General features: G+C 42.1%; 1 protein-coding gene across 1 annotated transcript in view; it reads right to left on the reverse strand.

The window, feature by feature from the left end:
• Positions 1 to 10429: 10429 nt before the first annotated feature.
• The window catches only part of LOC147084958 (uncharacterized), a gene marked incomplete at its 5' end in the record, with an annotated part of 112215 nt that continues 109580 nt past the window's right edge, over positions 10430 to 13064 (reverse strand). The window contains one exon of the mRNA XM_085979389.1: positions 10430 to 10457. Within this exon, the coding sequence (XP_085835515.1) occupies positions 10430 to 10457 (28 nt within the window). The remainder of the gene's footprint in view (positions 10458 to 13064) is intronic.

Raw genomic sequence — 13064 nt, forward strand, 5'->3', positions numbered from 1 at the left:
ATACAGATAGAGACAGAGCTAGACATAGAGACAGAGATATCTGGTGCCAAGGACTAATCTCCCCCATATATAAAAGTGGAAACAAATCAGACCCAAATAACTACCGCGGCATCTGTGTCAACAGTTGTCTAGGGAAGTTATTCTGCAGTATTCTAAATAGTAGATTACTTGATTTTCTTAACAAACAAAATATCCTCAGAAAAAACCAAATAGGCTTTCTTCCAAAACACCGCACAGCCGACCATATCTATACCCTTCACACCCTCATTGGAAAACATATACACCAAACAAAAAATGGGAAAATATTCGCCTGTTTCATCGACTTCAAGAAAGCCTTTGACTCTATATGGCACGAAGGGCTCTATTATAAACTTCTTCAGTGTGGAATAGGGGGCAAAGTCTATGACCTTATTAAATCAATGTATCTGAAAAACAAATGCGGGGTCAAAATTGGAGACAAATGCACCGATTTCTTCACCCAGAGAAGAGGCGTCCGGCAGGGCTGCAATTTGAGCCCGACCCTGTTCAACATATACATAAATGAATTAGCAGACATGCTGGAGCAAAGCGAGTCACCAGGTCTCCGTCTCCTGGATGGAGAAGTGAAATCCCTGTTCTATGCGGACGACCTGGTTCTGCTGTCTCCCACAGAACAGGGATTACAGCAACAACTAGACCTACTCGACAAATACTGCCAAAATTGGGCTCTAACAGTAAATCTAAAGAAAACCAACATCATGATTTTTCAAAAAAGGCCCAGATGTCAGGAAAACAAATACCAGTTTACCCTCAGTGATACCACTATAGGACACACTATGAGCTACACCTACCTTGGTCTAATTATTACAGCATCAGGGAGCTTCAGCATAGCAGTGAATGCACTAAAAGAAAAAGCCCGAAGAGCCCTATATGCAATAAAAAGAAAATTCTACAACATCCAAATCCCAATCAAAATCTGGCTCAAAATATTTGACAGCATAATCCTGCCCATTGCACTGTACGGTAGTGAAGTATGGGGCCCGCTAAATCACCAAAGCTACATTAATGGGAAAAACACACAATAGAAGCCCTACATGCAGAATTCTGCCGAAGCATCCTTCGCATCCAAAGAAAAACGCCAACAAATGCATGCAGAGCCGAACTAGGCAGATACCCACTGATAATAAACATCCAAAAACGAGCACTAAACTTCCTAAATCACCTCAAATCTAGCTCCCCAGACACCCTTCATTTCAAAGCCTTTCAGACCCAAGAGCTAAACCCAGAAAAGAGTCCCCTGAGTCAGCTGCTACTGAAACTAAGTACTCAGCCGGACCCTGACCAGCCCCAGACCCACACAGCCGTCCAAACACCAATCCGAGTGAACCAAATCATTAAACAATGCAAAGAAACCTACCTGGAACATTGGAACAAAATAACCGAAAGCCAAAGCAGATTAGAATGTTACCGGGCCCTAAAAAGAGAATATAAACTGGCAGACTACCTCACGACCATCAGAGGCACAAAACAGAGACAGACCCTCACCAGGTTCAGACTAAGCGACCACCAACTGGAAATTGAAAAAGGCAGATACAAGAAATCCTGGCAGCCTAGAGAGAATAGAATATGCGATCAATGTCTGGCCGGTGAGGTTGAAACAGAAATGCATTTCCTCCTAAAATGCGAAAAATTCAACACATCAAGAAACATATTATTCAACAAGCTAAGCCAAACAACCCCAGATTTCAAGGAATTGGATGACCTGTCAAAATTGAGATTAGTCCTGGGAGAAGGAGACAGACCATACCTTGGGGCCAAATATGTAACAACATGTCACAACCTGAGGACTGTTTAAAATTAAGACTGTTTAAAATTAATATTGAACATACCAAATGAAGTACAAAGACTGTTTAAAATTAATATTGTTTAAAAGTAATATTGTATGTACCCAACAAATGTCAAATCGATTGACACCTACAGAATGTTGGAAAACTGTACCTTTTTGCTATGTAAGCTTTGGCAATATGGTTCTCTGTAAACTTTCATGCCAATAAAGCATTTGAATTGAATTGAATTGAATTGATAGAGGTAGAGACAGAGAATGAAGTAGAAACAGAGATAGAGACAGAGATAGAGGCAAAGACAGAGATCTGGACAGAAAGAGATATAGGTGTAGAGACAGAAATAGAGTTTGCAAAAGAGAATGAGGTAGAGACAGAGTTAGAGGCAGAGACAGATATCGATGTAGAGACAGAGACAAGGTAGAGACAGAGATAGAAGAAGAGACAGAGTTAGAGACAGATATCGAGGTAGAGACAGAGATAGAGACAGAGGTAGAGGTAGAGACAGCATTAGAGGTAGAGACAGCATTAGAGGTAGAGACAGAGTTAGAGGTAGAGACAGAGTTTGAGGTAGAGTTAAGGATACATGTAGAGACTGAGATATATGTAGAGAAAGAGAAAGACGAGACAGGATAGAGATAGAGACAGAGATAGATATCGAGATAGAGATAGAGACAGAGATAGATATAGAGACAGAGATAGAGATCAAGACAGAGATAGATATAGAGACAGAGATAGAGGTAGAGACAGAAAGAAAATTAGAGACAGAAATAAAGTACAGACAGGGAAAAATTCAGAGATAGAGGTAGGAAGAGAGATAGTTGTAGAGACAGATATAAACCCAGAGATTGAGGTAGAGACACAGATAAAGGTAAAGTAAAGGATACAGGTAGAGGAATTGACAGAGTTAGATTTAGCGACAGTGATAGGGGTAGATTAGCAGATGGAGGTAGATAAATTGACAGAGTTAGATTTAGCGACAGTGATGGGGTAGATTAAGAGATAGAGGTAGAGATTGAAATAGAGGTAGTGAAGTAGAGAGAGAGAGAGACAGAGCTAGAAGTAGGGACAAAGATAGAGGTAGAGACAGAGAAATAACTTGAGACACAGCTGGAGATAGAGACAGAAGTAGAGACGTGATTAGAAGAAGAGACAGATATCGAGTTAGAGACAGAGATAGAGGTTGAGTCAGAAATAAAGGTAAAGACAGAGGCAGAGATAGAAACATATATAGGTGTAGAGACAGAAATAGAGTTTGCAACAGAGAATCAGGTAGCAACAGAGTTAGAGGTAGAGACAGAAATCACAGAATCCCCACATTGCAGATAGAGGCCATTTCGGCCCATCGAGCCTGCACCGACACATATCCCACCCTATCCCCGTAACCCCACATATTTAATCCCCTAACACTAAGGGTCAATTTATCATAGCCAAATCAACCTAACCCACATATCTTTGGACTGTGGGAGGAAACCGGAGCACCCCGAGGAAACCCACGCAGACACAGGGAGAATGTGCAAAATCCACACAGACAGTTGCCCGAGGCAGGATTTGAACCCGGGTCCCTGGCGCTGTGAGGCAACAGTGCTAACCACTATGCCACCATATCCAGGTAGAATCAGAGCTCGAGGTAGACTCAGAGATAGAGGAAGAGACAGAGTTAGAGGTAGAGACAGAGATAGACGTAGAGACAGGGATAGAGGTAGATGCAGAGATAGAGGTTGAGACAGAGATAGAGGTAGAGACAGAGATAGATGTGGCAGAGATAGAGGTTGAGACAGAGATAGAGGTAGAGAGAGTGATAGATGTGGAGAAAGAGACAGAGATAGAGACAGAGAAAGAGGCAGAGAGAGAGGAACAGAGATAGAAGTAGAGACAGAGAGAGAGGTAGAGAGAGATGCAGGTAGAGACAGAAATAGATACAGAGTCAGAGATAGAGGTAGAGAGAGTGATAGAGGTGGAGAGAGAGACAGAGATAGAGACAGAGAAAGAGAAAGAGATAGCGAGAGAGCGCCAGAGATAGAAGTAGAGACAGAGATAGTGGTTGGGGCAGAGATAGAGGTAGAGAGAAAGATAGAAGTAGAGATAGAGAATAAGGTAGAGACAGATATACAGCTAGTGTAAGAGATCCAGGTAGAATCAGAGCTACAGGTAGAGTCAGAGATAGCGGTAGAGACAGATTTAGAGAAAGAGGCAGAGATAAAGGTAGACAAAGAGATGTAGCCATAGACACAGAGGTAGAGACTGAGATATAGGTAGAGGAAGAGAGAGAGTTAGATGCAGCGACAGTGATAGGGGTAGAGTCAGAGATAGAGGTAGATTCAGCATTATAGGTACAGAAAGAGATAGAGAGAGAGAGAGAGAGAGAGAAAGAGATAGTGAGAGAGAGATAGAGGTAGGGGCAGAGACAGAGATAGAGGCAGAGACAGAGATAGAGATGGAGACACAGCTCGAGGTAGGAACAGAGATAGAGATAGAGGTACAGGAAGCGACACAGTTAGATGTAGCAACAGAGATAAATGTAGAGATAGAGACAGAGATAGAAGGAGAGACAGAGATAGAGGTACAAACACCGCTAGGGGAAGACATTGAGATAGAGATAGAGGAAGATATAGAGACGGAGAGAGTTAGATTCAGAGATAGTGGTAGAGCCAGATATAGACCCAGAGATAGAGGTAGAGGCAGAGATTGAGGTAGGGACAGAGATAAAGGTAGAGACAGAGATAGAGACAGAGATAGAGGTAGAGACAGAGATAGGTATAGAGGTAGAGGTAGAGACAGCGATAGAGGTTGTAAGGCTTGCAAAATTCTACAGACTCCCCCAAACCAAGAAAAGAGATATTGGACTGTTTGAAAGAATAGTGGGCCAAAAGGGGCTCAAAGTCAAAACCCCAGGATTTCTGCTATTTTTACAAGGCATGTCCAGGCCTGTGGAAAAGCTGCAACAAAGGAACTGGGTTGGGCACTGTGGGACAGACACTTTGAGTGTTGGAAAAGGCCAGATTGTCTGAGAATGTTCTGGACTGTCCCAGTCATTCTACATAAAGACAATAGGCCCACGGAAGGACAGTTCCCGCCGAAACCTAGAGGGCCATCAAGAACATGAATAATACAATACATGCCACTAACCAACAAATGAAACCCTGGCCACAGCAGAGAGAAGACAATCGAACATCTGTTTAAACCCACTCAGAGGGACATCCAAAACCACTTCGCACACTTAAACTGATTTCAAAGCAATTCCAAAGCTAGTTAAAAGTCAATTAAAAATAGATGGGACCAGCCCCGAAACTCGATAAGAATTAAAATTAACAAACCTGCCAAAATTAACAATGGGCCAGAGGAGATTTGGCAGTCAGATAAGCCAGGCCTCAATACAGTATAATTAAGGCATGCTTTGACACAGAAAGTTAGTTCACAGAAGTTCAGAGTGTGGAGTGGAGGAATTGAGAATTTCAGAGCAGGGGAGCAGTTCAAAAGTACAGTTCCGAAGGAGTACTACTCATCATCATCATCACCGCACACAGTTGGAGGATCAGAGAATTGAGGAAAGAAGAACGAAACAAAAGGAAAAAGGAGTCGCGGCAATAAAAGGCCTCAAGAAACCAACAACTAACAATATTACCACCAACTAGGTAATATTGGGCCACCACGACCAACAAGAAACCAACCAACAAGAAATCGAAGATTCACAAATTTGTTTCCACTCTACAAGCTAGCCTGACTTACCCCTGGGTAAGATTTGACACAAAAGACTCTAAAAACTATACCTAACCAAAGGAAATTGGTTACTTACCCGATAAATCCAACTACGCACCCGACCGCATCAACGGACAGGTGAAGATAGAATACCCAACGCAGGTGCAGTCTTCCACCACGTCCGGGGTACGGCAGGCCCCAACCACCACAACTAAAGAGAACCCCGAAATCGTGAACCTCTGCAATCTATCAAGAAAGTCGTTTGGTGACCTTTTCCTGGTCCTCTGGAATCCAACCTAGTTAGTGTAGTGGGATTGGGAGGGATAAGGTATTTTGTCTATTGTCATTCTCACTCGCATATTCTGAAGTATTCCTCCATTTAGAGTATAGTGGGTGGGCAGAGATTTGGCAGATGCAATATAATGTTGGAAAGTGTGAGGTTATGCACTTTGGCAGAAAAAATCAAAGAGCAAGTTATTAGATAAATGGAGAGAAACTGCAAAGTGCTACAGTACAAAGGGAACTGGGGGTCCTGGTGCATGAAACACAAAAAGTTAGTATGCAGGTGCAGCAGATGATCAGGAAGGCCAATGGAATCTTGGCTTTTATTGCAAGGGGGATGGAGTATAAAAACAGTGAAGTCTTGCTGCAGTTATACAGGGTATTGGTGAGGCCACACCGGGAATACTGCATGCAGTTTGGTTTCCATATTTAAGAAAATATATACTTGTACTCAAGGCGGTTCAGAGAAGGTTCACTCGGTTGATTCCAGAGATGAGGGGGTTGACGTATGAGGAAAGGTTGAGTCAGTTGGGACTCTACTCATTGGAGTTCAGAAGAATGAGAGGCGATCTTATCGAAACATATAAGATTGTGAGGGGGCTTGATTGGGTGGCTGCAGGGAGGATGTTTCCACTGATGGGTGAGACTAGAACTAGGGGGCATAATTTAAGAATAAGGGGCTGCGCTTTCAAAACTGAGATGAGGAGAAACTTCTTCACTCAGAGGGTAGTAAATCTATGGAATTTGCTACCCCAGAGAGCTGTGGAAGCTGCAACATTAAATATATTTAAAATGGAGGTAGACAGTTTCCTAGCAGATAAGGGAATTAGGGATTACGGGGAGAGGGCAGGGAAGTGGACGTGAGTCTAGATTCGGATCAGCCATGATCCTATTGAATGGCGGAGCAGGCCTGAGGGGCCGTATGGCCTACTCCTGCTCCTACTTCTTATGTTCTAACATTAGCTACCCTCCAATCCATGGGTACTGTTCCAGAGTCTATCGAGTTCTGGAAGATGACCAGCAATGCATCTACTATCTCTAGGGCCACTTCCTTAAGTACCCTGGGATGTAGACCATCAGGCCCTGGGGATTTCTCGGCCTTCAGTCCCATCAATTTTCCTAACACCATTTCCCTGCAAATACTGATTTCTTTCAGTTCCTCCCTCTCATTAGACCCTATGTTCCCCGGCATCTCTGGGGGGTGATTTGTGTCCTCCTTTGTGAAGACAGAACCAAAGTATTTATTTAGTTTGTCTGCCATTTCCTTGTTTCCCATTATAAATTCCCCTGATTCTGACTGTAAGGGACCTACGCTTGACTTCACCAATCTTTTTCTCTTCACATATGTATAAAAGATTTGAGAGTCAGTTTTTATGTTCCCTGCTAGCTTCGATTTTCCCTTTCTTAATTAATCCCTTTGTCCTCCTTTGTTGACTCCTAAACTGCTCCCAATCCTCAGGATTATTGCTTTTTCTAGCCAATTTATATGTCCTCTCCTTGGATCTTATGCTATCCCTAATTTCCCTTGTTAGCCACGGTTGAGCCACATTTCTTGTTTTATTGTTATGCCAAACTGGGATGAACAATTTCTGCAGCTCATCCATTCGGTCTTTGAATGTTTGCCATTGCCTATCCACTGTCAACCCTTTGAGTGCCATTCCCCAATCAATCCTACCCAACTCGCTCCTCAGACCATCGTAGTTTCCTTTATTTAAATTGAGGACCCTTGTCTCTGAGTCAACTACTTCATTCTCCATCTTAATGAAGAATTCGATCATATTATGATCGCTCTGACACAAGGGGCTAGATATAGAGAGAGATAGAGGTAGAGAGAGCGATAGAGATAGATACAGAGATAGAGGTAGCGATAGAGAAAAGGTATAGAAAAAGAAAGAGGTCGAGAAAGAGATCGAGGTAGAGACAGAGTCAGAGTTACAAAAAGTGACAGAGTTAGATGTAGAGACAAAAATAAAGGTAGAGATGGATATATAGACAGTGACAGAGACAGAGGTAGAGATGGAGATAGAGGTAGATACAGAGATAGAGGTAGAGACAAAGATAGAGACTGAGATAGAGGTAGAGATAAAGCTGGAGACAGAGTTAGAGATAGAGACAGAGGTAGTTTTGGAGTCAGAGGTGGAGGTAGAGACAGAGAATGAGGTGGAGACAGAGATAGCGGTAGAGTAAGAGATCGAGGTAGAGAAAGAGATGGAGGTAGAGGAATTGACAGAGTTAGATGTAGTGACAGTGATGGTGTAGATTCAGAGATAGAGGTAGAGAGTGAAATAGAGGTATAGAAATACGAATAGAGACCGAGCTAGAAATAGAGACAGAGATAGAGGTAGAGACAGAATGAGGTAGAGACAGAGATAGAGATAGAGACAGAGATAGAGGTAAAGACAGAGATCTGGACAGAAAGAGATATAGGTGTAGAGACAGAAATAGAGTTCGCAAAAGAGAATGAGGTAGAGACAGATTTAGAGGCAGAGACAGATATCGAGGTAAACAGAGACAGAGGTAGAGACAGAGATAGAATTAGAGACAGAGGTAGAGTCTGAGAAAGAGGTTGAGACACAGACAGAGGTAAAGACAGATATCGAGGTAGAGACACAGACAGAGGTAGAGGTAGAGACAGAGGTAGAGGTAGAGAGAGCATTAGAGGTAGAGACAGTGTTAGACGTAGAAACAAAGTTAGAGGTAGAGACAGAGATAGAGGTAGAGTTAAATATACATGTAGAGACTGATATATAGGTAGAGACAGAGAAAGACGAGACAGAGATAGAGATAGAGACAGAGATAGATATAGAAACAGAGATAGAGGTAGAGGCAGAAAGAAAATTAGAGACAGAAATAAAAGTACGGACCTAGAAAAATTCAGAGACAGTGGTAGGAACAGAGATAGTTGTAGAGACAGATAAAAAACCAGAGATTGAGGTAGAGACAGAGATAGAGGTAGAGTAAAAGATACAGGCAGAGGATTTGACAGAGTTAGATTTAGCGACAGTGATGGGGTAGATTAAGAGATAGAGGTAGACATTGAAATAGAGGTAGAGAAGTAGAGAGAGAGAGACATAGCTAAAAGTAGAGACAGAGATAGATGTCGAGACAGAGAAATAAGTTGAGACACAGCTTGAGATAGAGACAGAAGTAGAGATGCAGTTAGAGGCAGAGACAGATATCGAGTTAGAGACAGAGATAGAGGTCGAGACAGAAATAGAGGTAAAGACAGAGATAGAGATAGAAATATATATAGGTGTAGAGACAGAAATAGAGTTTGTGACAGAGAATGAGGTAGCGACAGAGTTAGAGGCAGAGATAGAGGTAGAGGCAGAGATAGAAGTAGAGACAGAGATAGAGGTAGAGACAGAGATGGAGGTAGAGACAGAGTTAGAGGGAGAGACAGATTTAGAGGGAGAGACCGAGATAAAGGTAGAGACAGAGATAGATTTAGAGGCAGAGATAGAGGTATAGACAGAGTTAGAGGTAGAGACAGAGATAGAGGTAAAGACCGAGATAGAGGTAGAGACAGATAGAAGTAGAGACAGAGATAGAGGTAGAGGCAGAGATAGAGGTAGAGACAGATATAGAGGTAGAGACAGAGTTAGATGCAGCGACAGATAAAAATATAGAGACAGAGATAGATGTAGAGGCAGAAACACAGGTAGAAAAAGAGATAGAGAGAGGTAGAGGTATAAACAGAGATAGAGATAGAGACAGAGATAGAGGTAGAGACAGAGATAGAAATAGAGACTGAGGTAGAGACAGCGATAGAGGTAGAGGTGGAGGAAGAGACAAGGTTAGATGTAGTGACAGAGATAGAGGTAGTGGCAGCAATATAGGCAGAGAAAGAGGTATATAGAGAGAGACTGAGATAGAGGTAGAGACAGAGATAGAGATAGAGTTACAGGTATAGACAGAGATAGAGGTAGAGACAGGGAAAGAGATAGAGATTGAGGTAGAGAATGATAGGGGTAGAGGTAGAGCCAGAGATAGAGATTGAGTTACAGTTATAGACAGAGATAGAGGTAGAGACAGAGATAGAGACAGAGATTGAGGTAGAGACTATGATAGAGGTAAATTAAGAGATCGAGGTGAAGACAGAGTCAGAGTTACAGGTAGTGACAGAGTTAGATGTAGAGACATAAATAAAAGTAGAGATGGATATATAGACAGCGAGGGAGACAGAGGTAGAGACTGAGATAGAGCTAGAGGAAAAGACAGAGTTAGATTTAGCTACAGTGTTAAGGGAAGAGGCAGAGATCGAAGTAGAGATAGAGACAGAGATCGAGGTAGAGGCAGATCGAGTTAGAGACAGAGAGAGGTAGAGACAGAGGTATAGATAGAGACAGAGATAGAGGTAGAGATTGTAGGGGTTCGCAAAAATCCCCTAATTCCCTGAAGATCGGAAAATATTCGTCCACATCTTGGACGAAGAATTGTGTGATTTGAATTGTCTCTGGTTTGGACAATGTTTTAAAAGCATAGCCAGAATTCTTGGGCAACATCAGGACTTTAAGATTAAAATGGTACCTTTGAGTTTCGAATTGTATAAATTGCAAAGGGGCATAAAAATGGCTGAACAGGAACAGAACTTTCAGCAGGAATAGAGACAGACAGGCCATTTGCATTCAAAGAAAGCCCGAGCTGTCAATCACCCTGTAGTACAAGATGTTTGTTTATAGAAACTGCAGAGACAATCGATTGATCCTGCTGCCTTATTCACATAAAGTATTAGCTGCGGTTTAGAGAACAAAGGGCTCTGTTTACTCAGCAATCCAAACCATTGAAAACCCCTTACACACACAATGAGACACATCAAAACTATGGAAAAGACTTTGATAGGGAACAGATCAGTATGGATGAGTTTTTGAATCACCCATTACTCCCTTTTGTTCAGCCCATGAAACTCCGGATGTGGGCAGGAACATTTCAGCCGCAGAACATAGACATATTTAAACCACTCTGAATCAACCAATCATAGCCTTTCTCTTGTGTATTCGAACTTTGGGCACGAATTTTGCACACGGACCCTTTCGGCGCCAAACAGCAGGAGCTGGCAGGATATAAAGATAGTTCCTGAGAAGCTATCTCTCTCTTATTTCCTTGGACCACAGGTGAGCAGGTTTCTGACTCCACAGCAAGGCAATCTAGTTAGAGGGTGGTAATTTAGGGGAAATTGCTAAGATTGTTTAATTAACATTGTAACCATTTATCCCTCGTTTTTGCCATCTGCCTTCCCCTGTTTAAGTAATTTAATGTAATTACTGTGTTCGTGTGGTATAGTTTAAAATTTGATTATAGTTTCTTTAGTTTAATAAAATTTGACTTTCTCACATCCAGATCAGTTGTCCGTTTTTTAATATATCATTAATTATAAGTTCCTCCAGTCAGAACTGGAAGGTGGGGTTAGCGATTCGAAACCGCTGTTTAAATTGGTCAGAGTGCAGGCAAAGGCTGCTGACCAGGTAAATTACCGTAAACCAGGTAAAGGATGCCCCCCTACAAGATAGAGACAGAGAAAGAGGTAGAGACAGAGATAGAGGTAGAGACAGTGAATGAAGTAGACAGAGATAGTGAAAGATACAGAGTGAGAGGTAGCGACAGAGAAAGAGGTAGAGAAAGATAGAAACTCCGAGATATAGGTAGAGACATAAATATGGTAAGAGACAGAGATAGAAGTAGAGAAAGAGATAGAGATACTGGTAGAGACAGAGATAAAGGTAGCGACAGAGATATAGGTTGAGTCAAAGATAGAGATAGAGGTGGAGACTGGGATAGAGTTCAAGAAAAAGATAGAGGAACAGGTAGAGAACGAGGTAAATACAGAGATGACAGTTGTATAAGAAATCTAGGTAGATTCAGAGGTAGAGGTAGAGGAAATGACAGAGATAGATGTAGAGACAGAGATAACGGTAGAAAAAGAGATGTAGACAGAGATAGAGGTAGAGGCTGAGATATAGGTAGAGGCAGAGTGAGAGTTAGATGCAGTGACAGTGATAGGGGTAGAGTCAGAGATAGAGGTTAAGTCAGCAATATAGGTAGAGAAAGAGATAGAGAGAGATAGATAAAGATAGAGGTAGAAACAGAGATAGAGGCAGAGACAGAGATAGAGATAGAGGTGGAGACAGAGATGGAGGTAGAGACAGAGATAGAGGTAGCAACAGAGATAGATGTAGAGATAGAGAAAGAGACAGAGATAGAGTGAGAGACAGAGATAGAGGTACAGACACCGCTAGAGGTAGAGAGAGAGATAGAGGGATATATAGAGTCGGAGACAGAGTTAGATTCAGAGATATTGGTACAGCCAGATATAGACATAGACCTTTAGGTAGAGCCAGGTATTGTGGTAGACACAGAGAAAGAGGTAGAGACAGAGATAGAGGTAGAGACACAGTTAGAGGTAGAGACAGAGCTAGAGATGGAAATACAAGTAGAGACAGAGATAAGGGTAGAGACATAGCTACAAATAGAGATAGAGGTAGAGACAGAGATAGAGGTAGGGACATACATAAAGGTAGAGGCAGAGATAGAGGTAGAGACACAGTTAGAGGTAGAGACAGAGATAGAGGTAGAGACAGAGATAGAGGTAGAGACAGAGATAGAGATAGAGACAGAGATAGAGGTAGAGGTAGAGGTAGAGGTAGAAAATGTGATAGAGGTATAGACAGCGATTGAGACTGCGTTGATGTGTTCAACCATAAATGTTTTTCGATGCTTTGGCAACATAAGATGTACCTTATCATGCCTATAAAGCGATTTGAATTGAATTGAATTGAGAGAGCGATTGAGTTAGAGAGAGAGAGAGAGAGGTAGATGATGAGACAGAATTAGAAGTAGAGACAGATAGTGGTAGAGACATAGATTGAAATAGAGACGTAAACAGTTTTAGGGTCAGTGATAGAGACAGAGATAGAGGTCGAGATAAAGGCATAGACAGAGATAGAGGTAGAGACAGAGATAACGGTAGTGACAGAGACAGAGGTAGAGGTAGAGACAGAGACAGCGGTAGAGACAGAGACAGAGATAGAGATAGAGACAGAGATAGAGAGAGAGATAAAGGTAGAGACGAGATAGACACAGAGCTGGAGGTAGACAGAGAAAGATTCAGAGATAGAGGAAGAAACAGAGATAGAGTTAGAGAGAGAAATATTGGTAGAGGTAGAAAAAGAGGTAGAGAAAGAGATAGAGGTAGAGACAAAGATAGAGGTAGAAAAAAGAGATTGAGCTAGAGACAGAGATACAGGTAAAGACAGAGATAGCAGT

Source organism: Somniosus microcephalus, unplaced genomic scaffold (genome assembly GCF_052327205.1).
Source record: "Somniosus microcephalus isolate GS21.2 unplaced genomic scaffold, FLI_Smic_1.0 unresolved_chr9, whole genome shotgun sequence".
NCBI classification, from domain to species: Eukaryota; Metazoa; Chordata; class Chondrichthyes; order Squaliformes; family Somniosidae; genus Somniosus; species Somniosus microcephalus.